At 42.0% G+C, this 15,626-nt stretch overlaps 1 protein-coding gene across 1 annotated transcript; it reads left to right on the top strand.

Moving 5' to 3' along the window:
• The first annotated feature begins 5,243 nt into the window (after positions 1–5,243).
• On the top strand, positions 5,244–12,033 carry LOC118250138 (tubulin alpha-4 chain). The gene is made up of 5 exons (XM_035550900.2): positions 5,244–5,337; positions 8,672–8,894; positions 9,592–9,740; positions 10,274–10,954; positions 11,746–12,033. The coding sequence occupies exons 1-5, from the start codon at positions 5,335–5,337 to the stop codon at positions 12,031–12,033; spliced, it is 1,344 nt and encodes a 447-aa protein (XP_035406793.1). The 5' UTR covers positions 5,244–5,334.
• Positions 12,034–15,626: the final 3,593 nt, after the last annotated feature.

A 15,626-nucleotide genomic window follows, 5' to 3' on the forward strand; every position in this document is an offset into this window, starting at 1 on the left:
AATTTAATCTGCCTTTTTCTGTGCATAAGATTGTCTCTATGTCTCTTTATTTCATGTGGTAGCATTTTAACTTTTCTCACACATACCAAGTCCATTGGCACCTTAGTAGACTGTAAATAGTGAGTTGTCCACTGTGAGATCACAAGACAGCAAGCACAGGATACATAACTAGCTAATCATTAGTCACTTTGCCTTAGAATGCAACAGCCATCATATTTCTTGCTAATATATCCTGAAAGGAGGTTTACTTGTGGAAGGAAGAGTCACTCTGTCTTCTGTACTGTCATTTATTCAACACAAAGATACATTCATGCAGCTGTAATATTACTTGAGGAATTCTGTTGCTTCAAAACTTCCCACAAAATTGCTACATACGCTATGTGAAGAAGAGTTACCTGAACTTCTCAGTCTTTATTTCGTATTAATTCTAAACATACACTTGTAAAGCTGTCATACTTTAAGATGCAATGAGAATTCTGTCAGTGCTGAGAACACACACCTAGTCCAAGTTCCCTTGCTTCTACACAGTCCACAGTGTGGGGTGGTTAGAAGGTGTGATTTTGCCAGCTGCCAAGAGTAGGGACACAACTTGGACGACTCCTTGCTGGAGCAGGGGTTTAGAGCGCTCTATGCTTGTGCAGCAACTGCGTAGCCATCATAACTAGGCTGGTCTGGAGGTGCAAGTATGCTGACAGTTCTGTTGTAATTCCTAAATGAATAGTATCCATGACGCAGTCAAAGGCCTTCAAATGGCCAGCTTGTGGCATGCTGGACAGAAGCATTATCAGTTCCCTCAGACTTACTGAGATAGAACAAGACAGAACCATGACAAAGAATGTGTGTTATAGATACAGGGGGGATGTCTAAGAACAGCTATGGCTTCATGGTTTAGTCTTCATAGGGTATATTTTTGTATATTCCTATTAGTTGAGGATTTTAGAACAATATATTGTTCAGGCGGCAGATGGCCAGTTGTGGCCTGAGGTAAAACTGGTAACAAGATAACAAGAGAAACTATTGGATGTTGCAGACAATGGAAGACGAAAAGTGGCTGCCTAGCACTAACCTATGTCTAAACTAATGAGGTAATGGCAGGAGAAGCTACTAGACATTACATATAGTGAAAGGGGAGTTCTATGGACTCTGCTCGAATCAACAGAAAGTGAAGGGGCTGTTAGCTTGCTGGGGGTAGTAACTAAAGCTGAAATTACCAAATAAAGGTGTAAAGTCAGGAGAACAGGGACAGTGGTGAAAATCTAGAGGCTTGTGCAACTGTTTAGGAGGGGATGAAAAGCATAATAGAAGGTAAAGCAAACCCTGAATGTTTGGGTTGCCTGACAAGCAATGCTGTGCTTGAACAACACCTGAAGCAAGACAATAAGCCTGTTGTGCTGACATTATGTCTGTCTTGCCATGCATGTCTGACTTGCTTCCATGGTTATCTGGAAGGTTTCCCATAATACTGACAAAGAGACACCTGGAGGGGATGGACAGGCCTTTAATATATACCACTCTTTAATGCTGGATTTATTATTGAACTTTAATAAATATATTTATTTTTTAAAAAACAGTATTTTCACTGAAACATATGTTCATTACCTACAATTCCAGCAGGGCTACAGAACTGTGTTATGTTTTGCCCAAACTGTTAAGAGGAAATGTTGATTCCTTTCTGGTAGCTCAGTTTGTTAGGTTTGCTAAAAGGTCTTAAAGAAAAGCAGGCATATCCAGAAACATAATTGATGTAATTTGTCTTTTTATCTGCAAAATGAATGGTTGGTCTTTATTTTAAAAACTGTAGTTCTGAAATTCCCAAACCATGGGAGATGATTCTGCAATTTCTTATCAATATAGCTGATTCCTGTTTAGATACTGAAATACTAGACTAGGATTCCAGAAACCCCTGTGTCCTGGTTTCAGGTAGGACAGAGTTAATTTTCCTCCTAGTAGCTGGCAGGGTGCTATGTTTTGGATTAGGATGAGAAGAGCACTGATAACATGCTGATGTTTTAATTGTTGCAGAGCAGTGCTTACACCAAGCCAAGGACTTTTCAGCTTCTCGCTCTGTCCTGCTAGCGAGCAGGCTGGGGGTGCAGCAGGAGCTGGGAGGGGACAGACCCAGGACAGCTGACCCAAACTGGCCAAAGGGGTATTCCATACCATCTGACGTCATGCTGAACAATATATAGGGGTGGCTAGCCGGGGTGGGGGGCCGGCTGCTCGGGGATAGGCTGGGCATCGGTCAACGGGTGGTGAGCAATTGCATTGTGCATCACTTATTTCGTACACATTATTACTATTAATACTATTACTATTAATACTATTATTATTATTGTTGTTGTTGTTATTCTTTTCCCTGTCTTAATAAACTGTCTTTATCTCAACTCACAGACTTCACTTTCCCGTTTCTCTCCCCCATCCCAGAGAGGGAGGGGGGAGGGTGAGCGAACGGCTGTGTGGTGTTTGGCTGCCAGCCGGGCTAAACCACAACACCCTGAAACGAGATGCTGTCCGTTCTCCCAGTAGGTGGCAACAGAACGACAGGATACAGTTCTAAAAGGGACACAGGGAAGCCTTTGTATGATTCATTCATCTAACTTAGGAAGGTATCACAGTGTGTGGGAAATGCAAAGACTTTCATGCACCGTGTACTGTCTACACACGCATAAAATTAAAAATGAGAGGTTTTTATATAATCACTAAATAACTTCCTAGGAGGGCACTGTTTTGTAAGATGGCACGTTACTGTTCTAAATTGATCTACAATTCTTCCACTATTGAGCGAGCCACTTAGATAACTGTATCTGCAGGGAGGGCTGCACATCTGGCAGAGGAGATGGTTTCCATGAGATAAAGAAGTTACTATCCTTCATTTGCTTGTTAACTTATTTTGCTCTCTAGTCAGAAGAGAACTGATAGATCACAGGACTTAGTGGTTCTCAGCTCAGGATCTGTTGCACAGTGCTTCTAAGCTCTAGATTATTAAAAAAAATCTATTTTCAGAAAGGTAGCTATTTTTAAATAGAGAAAAAGGTGTAGGGTTTTGTATGAGAGTGTTATGTTATTTTTTAAAATCTCTCTAAGAGGTGGATTTTGCTAGTATCATAAATGATTGGAGATGATAACTCCCAAGTGCACTGCTCTGTTGTGTGGCTCTGGAGGGCACCTATGGCACAGCACAAGAAGCCCTTCAGGCATGTCCAAACATTCCAGCTGAGTCCAGTCTGTGACCAGGCCTGTATGGGACATGCCCTGTGTGAGGAAGGCTAAGCCCAGAGGCCAGGTTACCATCTGCCCACACAGGTTGAATGACAGCAGTGAGCAAGATAACTTTTTTCCAAGAATCCAGGCCCAGGACATCTGCCTGGTCTTTCTCTGGGGAAAGTCTAGAGGCCCACTCTGGAGTCAAAGAAACTCACTGGTACCTGGGAGCACAGTCCCACACCGTGCTTTCAGGTTACCCTCTAATTCAAGACCGAGGACTTTCTGCCTAAGCACTCAGAAACACAGGTGGACAGCACAACGTAAGGAAATCCACACTTTGTGAAAAATGATGCGCCCAAGTCTGTTGGGCAACACAAGATTGGCGAGTCTGTGGTCTTGGGACAGTTGAGTTTGAGTGGTATGGGCAGAGGAGTGATTAACACTGACTCAAAGAGGTGCTCTCACTGCCTACTTCAGAAGAGAGGAGAAGGGCAATGGAGGACCGGAGAAAGTGCAGACATGGACTAAGTTGCGAATGATTTAGTAATTCAGAGTGCTTTTGTAGCTGTGAGATCTGACACGTTGACTCAAAGAATGCCTAAGAGGTTCTGGGTAGTGGATTGTCTAAAGTATTTGCTGTGAGACTTTTTCCTGAGATGATTCTCTGAACAGAGCTCTACCTCTGGTGGCGCTGTGAGCATTGACGTTTCAGATTGCCTAGCACACTGGAGCTGGACTGGAATGTTACAAGTTCCACTGGGAGAACGTTAGAGCAATCTATTCCTCAGCCTTAAAGCTATGACGATCTGATGGCTTTCTGGAGAGGAAGCAGACAGAAATTATCGTGAGAATTCTTCCTCTGTAAAAAACATCTATGGCTCCAGAAAGCCCTGTAGCTTTTCCTAGCCAAAATCAGAGGAGGGATTTGCAGGTTTTTGTAAAGAACACACACACACAAAGAATATATCAAAGTAAATGTGAGCTTATAAAAAACAGCACGAACTACTTCATGTTGTTAAAATGTAGGCATTAAAGCAGAATATACTTAGATGCTGGTTGTCAACAGCGGCAGAACAATCTATTAATATCATATCAAAGTAGATTAACCTAAAATTTAGCAATTGGAAATTTAAATTTGTGCTGATCAAACATCATACTAAATAGCATATTTCTAAAGATGGGATACATAATACTCAGATTCAAGTAATTAAGAGTGCCTCTCTCTTTGTAACCAAAGAGTTGATTGAAATCATGAGGATTTCTCCACTGAGAGAAGCTTCTTCTTCCCAGTGCTGAGCTAATGCAGGACGAAATAAAAAGGTGGAGGCAACTGCCCTAATTTGGTGTCTGAACATTTGTGTGATGCCTCCAACTATTTCTTGCAATAAGCACTGCAATGGGAATCAAATTTCTTTCTGTGTTTCGACAGACAAGTTAGACTCCACACTGAAAGCTGTCCCATACTGCTGAGAGCCCAGATGGCTGTACATAGAAAGAGAAGCAATAGAAGGACTGAAACGCTAACAGAGAGGCAGCTGGAGTATGGGCAGAAATAACTCAGGCCGGCATTTAAGAGCACTGATACAGCACACTTCAAAATGGTAACTATATTTATTTTCCAGTTCTCAATTTTTGTTTTTTCTTCTGTCCTTCTCTTTTCCATTCATTTGTTTCCTTATGCCCTCTTGATCTTCTGTATTGGAATTTAGGAATGATTCTTGGTGTGCTGTCAGAACAGGGAATTGGGATGGCATATCTCTTGTATGTGACGTGTGTGTATAGTACTCAGGTGTTAGAAAGCATAGTGTGAGGCGTGTTACATGGCTGCACTCAAATTTAAAAATCATGCAGAACCAGATGGGACTAAATCTGAAATCTGGGGTAGATCTGAGCCCTGCCTATCTGGATGAATTTGCATACGTGGGGTGGCTGGTAGGGCAGGAGGCAGTGATGCAGGAGGCAGAACTGAGGAGTCTCTGACCTATTCCCCACAGCACTGTGACACTGAAGTGCAGCAGCAGGTGCCCGGTACTGGCCCAGGCTGCCTCCTGCCCTGCAGCTCAAAGCTGAGCTCCTGCAAAGAACTGCCATCACTGATCCGAGAGGGAAGGAAACACCTCTGGAGACACCATGGTAAGGGGGGATGTGTGGGATCACCCACATCCCCATACAGGGACCGGGAGGATTATGGGCGAGGGCAATCAGGGGGATCTGCCATTATCAGTGGTTTGTGCCGCAAAGTCTGATCTCCCTCACTACTCACAACATAAAGGACAGGAAAGGAGTGTCAGAATACCTCACTGGGGCAGTAAGGCATGCCGATCCACCGTATTCTTCAGAGAGTCTCTAATTAGTAGAATTATAAGATAAATTAGATCTGGAGTCTTTGCTTTCTAGTATTCTCTGTTGTGACTTTATTTTCTCAAGACAAGTTAATTTTTGTATGAAATAATCCTTTAGAAATAAAACAGAAAGGTTACTTACCTTTGTGTCTGTTTTATATTAATTCACCCCCAATGGCCGTACTGTTCATAGCTATACAATGTATACGTGTGTTTCTGGAGTGCATGAAGGTTTTTATATGTGTATGTGCTGAAGTAAATAAAAAATATTTTTAATAGATTTTTAATAAATCCATAGAAATATCTCAAAACCTCTTATAAAGTGGAAAAAAAATCACCTTGTACAGATTTATGTCTAGCACTGAGTCTTATTCTGGTGTGGAGAATTATGTTATTTTCTGCCAGTACAGCTTTAGATCCAAAATGAGGGCGCTCATTTCACAGGCAAGGTACGCACTTCTGTATGTTTGTCATGCCTTAAGACAGACCAAGCCATCTAGAGTTAGGGTAGTGAGTATGGTTCTGGAATAGCAGTGAACATCTGCAAGACTAAAGCCTGTCTTTTTACAGTAAATACTTAGGCCAGGTAGTAATCTGTTTTTTTTAACAATCAAAGCAGTCACAGGTTTAGTTTCACAAAAGACCTGGCCCTTTCTACTGTCTCTTGGTGAATAAAAGGTCAGGTCCACAATTTGTAAAATAGGTCCCAGCACATTAGTGATGCAATGCGAAATACGAGTTTGGAGTCTGCTCAAAATTTAAATATCACGTAGGGATCGGTTTACTTTGCCTGTGACTCTGAAGAAGGCCCACGCTTTTTCCTGCTAAAAGTCTGACATCTATTTTAAAGCCATTTACTATGGAAAATTAAATCTCTTTGTAACTGTCTTCTCTACTCGTCAGAATATTTCCAAATGATAGCTGGGATAGGAGAAGGTGGGAGCTGAAACCAAGAGTCACAGCAGGAATCCTGGCTCAAAAGGCAGAGTTGAGGTACTGCTTCAAACCAGTGCCCCTGGAAGCTCAGTCTAAAAGGAAAGGAACTCGTTCTGCAGCTTTCGACTCTAGTCTTATACTAGGATCTACAATATCAACTTTCTAAGGCAACATTCACTTATTCCATCCATGAAAAAAAAAAAAAGATTGATTACTGATTTTAAAAAATGGTTCCAAGTATTGCTTGACTTTTAATCGTAGCTTTGCTCTAAAAAGATATTCTGTTAAAAAGTCAACTTGCCTCATTTCTGTTTAAAAGGAAAGATTTTTTTTTTCTTGCTGTCAGCCTTGTAGATTCACATTAGGATCTAAACAAAGAGCAAGAGCTTGCACTGTGCAAAATCAGCATTAATTGAACTCGCTAAGCACAAATTTGCCTTCAGTTTCTCCTGAGTAATCCTCCAGATTGTGACTCTACTGCAATATACCAGTCGATGAATACTCATCAGTACTCAAATAACTCGGATACTTTTGCACAACTGAATTGAAAAAAACAAGGTTGCACAAGTACACTTCAGAGAATGTTGCATATGCTGCTGCAAATGAATTCTCAGAGTCAGCAACTTAAAAATGAGCGGTGAATAGAAATAATATATTTCCTTGAATGAAATATTTAGATTGATTTTCCACATTCACGTGAACTTCTGAGGATGACTACGTGTGGCAGTGGTGACTTCTAAAACTCCACTTGCTTCTGAAAAAAATATGCTTAGTTATTGCTAATTTCTGAAGAAAACTGCTGCAGAGACGTTGCTGGTCATACATTCTGCCTGAGGATTTAGTGTTTGGGGAAGATATATTTGACTGTCAGGTCACAGGATGAGTTTGCAGGATAAGCAATTACATAATAATAATAATAAAAAAGTTAACTGGCTACATCTGCTCTTACGTCATTGGGTATATCTACATTACAAACTAAAAACGAGTGGGGACCATTCTCTGGCCTTGAGATGAGGTAGCATATCCCACTTCATACTTACGCATCTCTTTCCCCCTCCAAAGTCAGGCAGTGCTGAATGAGCTGCTCTCTGGAAACAATTCTTAACAATAAGTTGTCCTCTGAATGGTGCTTAAGCATTGTCTGGTTAAGTATGAACTGGCACAAGCCAAAACTGTGCTGGAGTGTGTGCTAATTATCAATCAGTACAGGCTACCCAGACTTTTCCACTCACTAGTATAGACAGGGCTATTGAGATAACAAAGGTGGAGTTCAGAAGACTATAATTAAAATTGCTCCAAAGCAGAAACCGAGGCTGAAAAACTCCATGCGGTCTGAAACTGCCTTACTTACAAAACTTCCTTTCCCTTCACTCAATGTCACAAAAGTCTGGACCAACTCAGAAGTATCTGCTCTATGATTCTTTTTCCGAACTTATGAAATCCAGCACCAGGTTCTTCATTGTCTTGTACTCTAAGTGCGAAGGCTTTTCAGCAGTTGGCATCTGCCTAGTTTAGCCTGGTATTACATACGTTGTTTCCCTTTCATTAACGTTACAAGCTACCACAAGAACTATGTTCAAAGTTATGTAAATAAGCACATTATATGCAGTGACACTGCCTTAATAAACAGTGCACCCGCAGTGTAAAATTCACAGCTGGTTCAGGAGCTTGAAAGAACATTTTTTTCAACTGAGAGAATCTGAAATCATTTCCTGAGGTGAATACTTCTGAAAGGAGTTCTTCCAAGTTTCCACTCTGGTGTGCTATCAGAGGGTAAAAGGATCCAAAGACATCACCTGTCTTGGGTTACATACGGTTGAAAAATACCATATGGCTGTGTCAGGTTCCAGCCTGAAGTAAAAATAAACTCAGCTGGGACGTGTTCCTCAGCATAGCCAATCCGTAGGAGGAAAGGTGGGTTTTGTGTATCTGAAATTATATATTTTTTTCAGCTTGCTTTCATGTACTTATGTATTACTACTGCACACAGAGCTCCATTTTTAAAGAATTGTCCCAACCTTTCGTCTGTATGCGTACAGTCTCACTGTAGTCATGAGGTCGAACAAACAAATGAAACGCTGCCAGTGACAAACATTTTTTTTGAAAAACTGCGAAAAAGTAACTGTTAGGAATAATGAATATTAATGCACATTATTTTTCCTGACCCTCTCTCTGCTCTCTCTCCCTAGCGTGAGTGCATCTCTATTCATGTTGGCCAGGCTGGAGTTCAGATAGGAAATGCGTGCTGGGAACTCTTCTGCCTGGAGCATGGCATTCAGCCGGATGGCACCTTCAGGGACCAGAACAGTCAACTCAACTACGATGACTCTTTTACCACGTTTTTCAATGAAACAGTCACTGGGAAGCACGTGCCACGGGCTGTAATGGTGGATTTGGAACCAACTGTAGTAGGTCAGTATAAAAATAAACATTTTTTTACATTCCTGGAAAATGGAAAAGAGCTTACTCTTCCTAATGTCACCATGGCGTCACCAGTCTCCACCAGAAGAAAGAAGCACACCTTTTGTATCTTGTTCTACCATCAGACAGAATAAAATTATTTTTCTTGTGACAATGAATGCCAGATTCTGTCATGACTCTGTTATCTCTATAGGTGTTACAAACCTAGAAAGGATCACCAGCAGTTCAATAGCTAGTATTCATGGTTTTTGTGACTTTTCTTTGCAAAAACCTTTAACTCTTAGTTTTGTTTATCATGATATTTTTGCCGTCTGAGTTCTGCTTTTTTCTCCACTTTGGATTCAAAGTGTGAGGCTGACAGTTTCTTTCCAGGAAAAATGAGATTTCTAAAAATTGGGGCACCTGGGAAGAACCTGAATTTCTTCTTCCAAGTCACACTGTTTTTCTTGTGATTTGTCCTCGTCAAAAGTTCTTGAGAAAAGAACAGCTTTTGCAGATGAATACAGGTCCTACAACAAACCAACAGAATGCAACAATGAAAACATTCTTAGGAAACAGTTTTCCCTTCTCCAGCACCTGCTTTTTTTGGTCATTTTTGGGTCATGACCTCCCATGACTGAAAGCTTGCCAACTTGCTGGCAGGGGAGCACAGCCACGCAGTTTCTTACAATTTTTCTTTCTTGGTCAGATGAAGTGCGGGCTGGCACCTTCCGGCAGCTTTTTCATCCAGAACAACTGATCACTGGAAAGGAAGATGCAGCTAACAACTATGCTCGTGGCCACTACACCATTGGCAAGGAAAGCATTGATGTGGTACTTGATCGTGTTCGTAAGCTGGTAAGTCCCAGTAGTTTTGTAGTAGCAGTTTGGTTCTGCTGAAGGAAGAAGTGCAGAACAGGAAGCTTGCTAGCTACAAATCAAACTAACAGTTTAGTAAAGTAATTGCAAGACATACAGAGGCATCCTTACTAATCCAAGAGAAGGAAGTCCACTTCCCGGCTGTATGGCTCCAGATATTCTTAAAAGATGGTTCTGAATACGTAATTCTTCATCATTAGCACAGGACTAGAGCACCAAGACTGATATAGAAGGTTGGATTAGGTACATTGCTGGTTTCAGTTAGAATAACTAAAAGAAGCGTGAAGTTCAGAGAAAGAAGCTTTATAGGTAAGAGGCTAATTTGTATGTCAAAAATTGAACCAGCGAAGGAAGCAAAGAACAGGATTATCACCAACTCTTTCTCAAGAAGGACCTGAAACATGTCCTGTATATTGCTGATGACTGCTCTCTCCTTCACCTCAGAATAAGCAAACGTAATCTTTCGTTATTTTACAGCCCGTATTCCTACACCTTTCTCTTTTGGTTTCTAGACAGATGCCTGTTCTGGACTGCAGGGATTCTTGATCTTCCACAGCTTTGGTGGAGGCACTGGCTCTGGCTTTACCTCCTTGCTGATGGAGCGCCTCTCTGTGGATTACGGAAAGAAGTCCAAACTAGAGTTTGCCATCTACCCAGCCCCTCAGGTCTCCACCGCTGTGGTGGAACCATACAATTCTATCCTCACCACACACACCACCCTGGAACACTCAGACTGTGCTTTTATGGTGGACAATGAGGCTATCTATGACATCTGTCGCAGAAACCTGGACATTGAGCGCCCAACTTACACTAACCTCAATCGACTCATCAGCCAGATTGTCTCCTCCATCACTGCCTCGCTGCGCTTTGATGGTGCCCTCAACGTGGATCTGACAGAATTCCAGACAAACCTGGTTCCCTACCCACGCATCCACTTCCCCTTAGTGACCTATGCCCCCATCATCTCTTCTGACAGAGCATATCACGAGCAGCTCTCGGTGGCTGAAATCACCAGCTCCTGCTTTGAGCCCAACAACCAGATGGTGAAGTGTGACCCACGACACGGGAAGTACATGGCTTGCTGCATGCTCTATCGAGGTGATGTAGTTCCCAAAGATGTCAATGTAGCAATTGCTGCCATCAAGACCAAGAGAAATATCCAGTTTGTTGACTGGTGTCCTACAGGCTTCAAGGTGAGAATGCCATGAGTTTCTCTTTAACGTTTAAAGTCTAGCTGAAAACTTGTATTTAAAGTTTTAGATCTTGCATGCTTTTCACTAGTGAGAAGAATGAACTTAAGAAAGGTGTGTGTATAAAATGTGCCCTTTCTCCTAATGACATCCCATTGACACAGAATTGTAAATATTTAATTAAGTGGATATTTGAAGTGTATGAGTTAAAATCTAAAGAAGTATTGCTTTCAGACCTGAATGTGAAAAAGACAGTGAGTGTCCCCTCTGAAACAGCACCTAAAACTAAGGAAATACCAAAACTAATACATTCGATAAAGGTAATACTGATATTATGGAAGCTGTCAGTTAACCCTCCCACACAGAAATCTTATACAGCGTGTCTCCTTTGGGTACTTATTAGTGCTGAGAACCGTAATTTCTACAACAATACAGACATTAACATTGGAAAACATTTGTCATTCAAATAGCTGGTTTAAGAAACTGAACACTTTTAACCAGGCACCAACTTTCTGCATTAGTTTGTACAGAGCATCTTGGTAAAACTGTATGTTCAGTGTTGTGTAGCTGTTAAGAAAGCTAGGAAGTTGCCAGTGTGCATTAAACAGCTATTAAAATGATCACGTATCAAACTATGTATAACCTTTTTTTTTTTTTTTTTTTGGCAGGTGCCATTCACTAGTTTTGATAGTGGCACCCCTCTACTGCAGCATCCGTAATTTTACTCACACTTTCTTCTACTCTGTGACTGCTTCCTGCACTTTTTCTTACTTCTCTTATATTCCTAATTCCAGGTTGGGATCAACTATCAGCCTCCCACAGTAGTTCCTGGCGGAGACCTTGCCCAGGTTCAGCGAGCAGTCTGTATGCTGAGCAACACCACAGCCATTGCAGAGGCCTGGGCAAGGCTCGACCACAAGTTTGATCTGATGTACGCCAAGAGAGCGTTTGTGCACTGGTATGTGGGTGAAGGTATGGAGGAAGGAGAATTTGCAGAGGCTCGTGAGGACCTAGCTGCCCTGGAGAAGGACTATGAAGAAGTGGGAACTGACTCATTTGAAGAAGAAAATGATGGGGAATAATTTTAAAATATACTTTGCTCCTACTGAGCACAGAATTTTCTCTGTATCACTGTACTGCACGTCTACCATTACGTCACCCCTTTGTGTGCAATGTACAGAAATATAGAAGGGGTCATGTAAGGACATTTTTTATTCTATAAACCACAAGTAAATTGCACTGTAAGATATGATCGGTTGTAGTAATGTCCCACCACTCCCAGCAATACACAAAGTGTTGCTCTTATTCCTTGCACATTTAATGTAAGCCTCTTCAAGCTCTAATATACAGTAAAAACACTACAATCCAATATATACCAGCTTATAATGGAGCACAGTGAAACAGTATAGTTTACAAATCTCAAATTTGACATACTTTTGCCTTCTGCTTGTTGGCATTGCAAAAAATAATGACAACGGAGAAATGGATCCTCTGCTCTGTGGTTTACTATCCTCTGTTTCTTTGAAACACCATTTCTGATAAAAAAAACATTTTAATCAGAAATGTTAAAGCAGTGTGCTTTTTCCAGATTTGGAGGATAAATACCTATGTTTTGAAACAAATATCCCTTTTGGTTGGGTCCAAGGCTTTACGGCTGCAGCAGGTGAAATATTTTTTTCTGTCTCTGAAATTCTGTAAATGAGAAAATTGCCTCTTTAAAACAAACAAAAAAACACTATTTTTTTTTTAACATTATCCCTATTGAGTCATAACACATTTAAGTATTTACCTGAATGGTTCTTCCTCTGCAAGCGGCATTCTCTACTTTACCTGGCAGACCATGTTGCCATCTGTGGCAATGTTCACTTAACAGACCACCTGCGAGTATGCAATACAGACATTTGAATGTTCACTCAAAGTAGTGATCAAAGATTTTGTATTGATAGGATTCACATCCTAGGCAATGACAATCTTTCTTGACTAAGAGAACCCTCAGAAACTTTTTATCTAGATATAGCGTCTTGATGGAATGCACCCACAAGCGAGGGAGCCGGCAGAGGTTATTGCAAGGCCACTCTGGATAATCTTTGATCGATCATGGCAAGCACCCAAAGACTGGAAGAAAGCAAATGTCACTCCTATCTTCAAAAAAGGCAAGGAGGAGGATCCAGGGAACTACATGCTGGTCAGTGGCACCTTGATCCTTGAGCAGCTAATCCTGGACACCATTTACAGGCACATAAACAGCAAGACAACCAACAGAAGTAGTCAGCATGGATTCACCAAGTCGTGCCTGACTAACTTGATAAACTATGATGAAATGACTAGCCTGGTAGACTAGGGGACAGCAGTGAGTATAGCCCACCTAGACTTCAGTAAGGCTTTTGACAGTCTCTGGTCAGATCCTCATAGAGAAGCTGTTGAAGTACAGGCTGGATGAGCAGTGAAGCAGGTTGTAAGTTGTCTGAACAGCCAAGCCTTAAGGGTGGGGATCAGAGATGCAAAGTTGCAGGCCAGTAACTAGTGGTGTACCTTAGGCATCAATACTGGGTCCAGCTGTGTTTAACATCTTCATTAATGATCCAGACAATCACACAATGGTTGAGGTTGGAAGGGACCTCTGGAGGCCATCTGGTCCAAATCCCCCGCTTAAGCAGGGACACCTAGAGCACAGTCACCAGGACCATATCCAGGCGGCTTTTGAATATCTCCAAAGAGGCAGACTCCACAACCTCTCTGGGCAACCTGTGCCAGTGCTCCGTCACCAGCACAATAAAAAAGTTTCCTAACATTCAGATGGAACCTTCTGTTTCAGTGTGTATCTATTGCCTCTTGACCTGTCACTGGAAACCACTGAAAAGAGCCTGGCTCCATCTTCTTTGTATCCTCCCTTCAGGTATTTATGTACATTGATAAGATCCTCCCTGAGCCTTTTGTTGTCCAGGTTAAATAGTCCCAGTTGTCTCAGCCTTTCATTAGTCCCTAACTATCCTTTCATGGGACTCTCTCCAGTATCTCCATGTGTCTCATGCTGGGTAGCCCAGCAGCAGACACAGGACTCCCTGTGTGGCCTCACCAGTGCTGAGTAGAGAAGGATCACCTCCCTGACCTCCCGGCAATGCTCTGCCTAATGCAGCCCAGCTTAGTGTCAGCCAAGGGCACGTTGCTGGCTTATGTCCAGTTGGTGCCCACCAGGACCCCCAGGCCCTTTTCTGCCAAGCTGCTTTCCAGCTGGGCGGCCCCCAGCACATCCTGGTGCCTGGGGCTGTTCCTCCCCAGGGGCAGGGCTCTGCGCTTCTCCTTGTGGGACTCGATGAGCTTCTGTTAGCCCATTTCTCCTGCCTGCCAAGGGAGGTCTCTCTGGATGGCAGCATCATCCAAATCATTAATGAAAATGTTGAACAGAACTGTACACAAAGTGTACCCTTGGCAAATTTGCAGATGACACAAAATTGGGAGGAATGGTCAATATGCCAGAGGGTTGTGCTGCCATCCAGAGTGATCTCTGCTCTGGGTGGCATTGTTTGAGCTGGAGGTTTGGACCAGATGACCTCCAGAGGTCCCTCCCAACCTTAACTGTACTGTGATTATGTGATCTTCCTCATGTAGAGATTGATCCCTTCCAGCTCAGGATATTCTGTGATTTCTATTTCTGTTGGCAGTTACAGTTTGCAGTACGTCACATAAAACTTGTACACGCTATATGCATTGCATGCATTTAATTATCTAAATCATTAAAATAAACTAGGTACTTATGGAGTACCAGAAATGCCTCTCTTTAGAAGAATATCCCTATTCATGATATACTTGCTTATGTACTTAAATTGAAGCAACATGATTAAGTATTACCCAAACTGATGGTATTTAGATTCTTAAATGGCTTCCCTCAGAGTTCTTTCCTGAATTGGGACCAAGACCAGAAACAGGAAATTTTGTACATGAAACACAGTTAAAGACAAAAAAAAAAGTGACAAAAAAAATGGCAGAGGAAGTGCTTGCCCTCTTCCTTGAAAAACTACTGAAATTGATGCAATGAAGAACTTGAAGTTACTGATCCAGTGCGGAGTACTTCATGTGTTCTGAAACAATGGGGGTGGAGTTCCTAAATTCCTGAGTGCTTTTTAAATCACATCCTGATTATCTATTTTATGGATTATTTTATCTACTGTAGAAGTTCCGTGGCAGTTATCAGAAGCAAGCAGCTTTTTTCAAAGTATCTTCCAGGCTCAGATTTCTGTCCAATACCCGTTTTGGAAGTGGAGTGTCACAACCAGATTCCACAGGCAAACCTTAAAATATTCTTAAACAAGACATATGCCCTCTTAATCTAGTACCCAGGCTCTCAGAGGGATCGTTACCAAAAGCCATGTCACCTGCACACTTCCTCACTGGTTTATGCAGATCTGTTAGACCTAGCTCCTATTTAACCTCTGGTGTCAATCTGCAATCTGCTTAGGTGGTTTACCTGTCTCTAGGCAATTTATGGCTTCACAGTTCTTTCTCTCTGCCTCCTTACTATCAGGCAGACTCCACGCAAGCTAGGAATAGAAAGTGAACACTACTAAATCATTCCCAACAGGCTCCACCTGGGCCACAAGAAAGATGCTGAGTCATTTGTAATCTTCTGCCTGCAGCTTCTACAGCTACCCATATATGTCTGTGTGGCGGGTCAGGA

Source organism: Cygnus atratus, chromosome 1, assembly GCF_013377495.2.
Source record: "Cygnus atratus isolate AKBS03 ecotype Queensland, Australia chromosome 1, CAtr_DNAZoo_HiC_assembly, whole genome shotgun sequence".
Classification (NCBI taxonomy): Eukaryota; Metazoa; Chordata; class Aves; order Anseriformes; family Anatidae; genus Cygnus; species Cygnus atratus.

Bases quoted from the DNA above. Each gene is read 5' to 3' on its own strand.
- LOC118250138 (XM_035550900.2), top strand. The intron at 8,895-9,591 runs GTCAGTATAAAA...TTTCTTGGTCAG, and splicing joins TTTGGAACCAACTGTAGTAG to ATGAAGTGCGGGCTGGCACC. The intron at 10,955-11,745 runs GTGAGAATGCCA...TCCTAATTCCAG, and splicing joins GGTGTCCTACAGGCTTCAAG to GTTGGGATCAACTATCAGCC.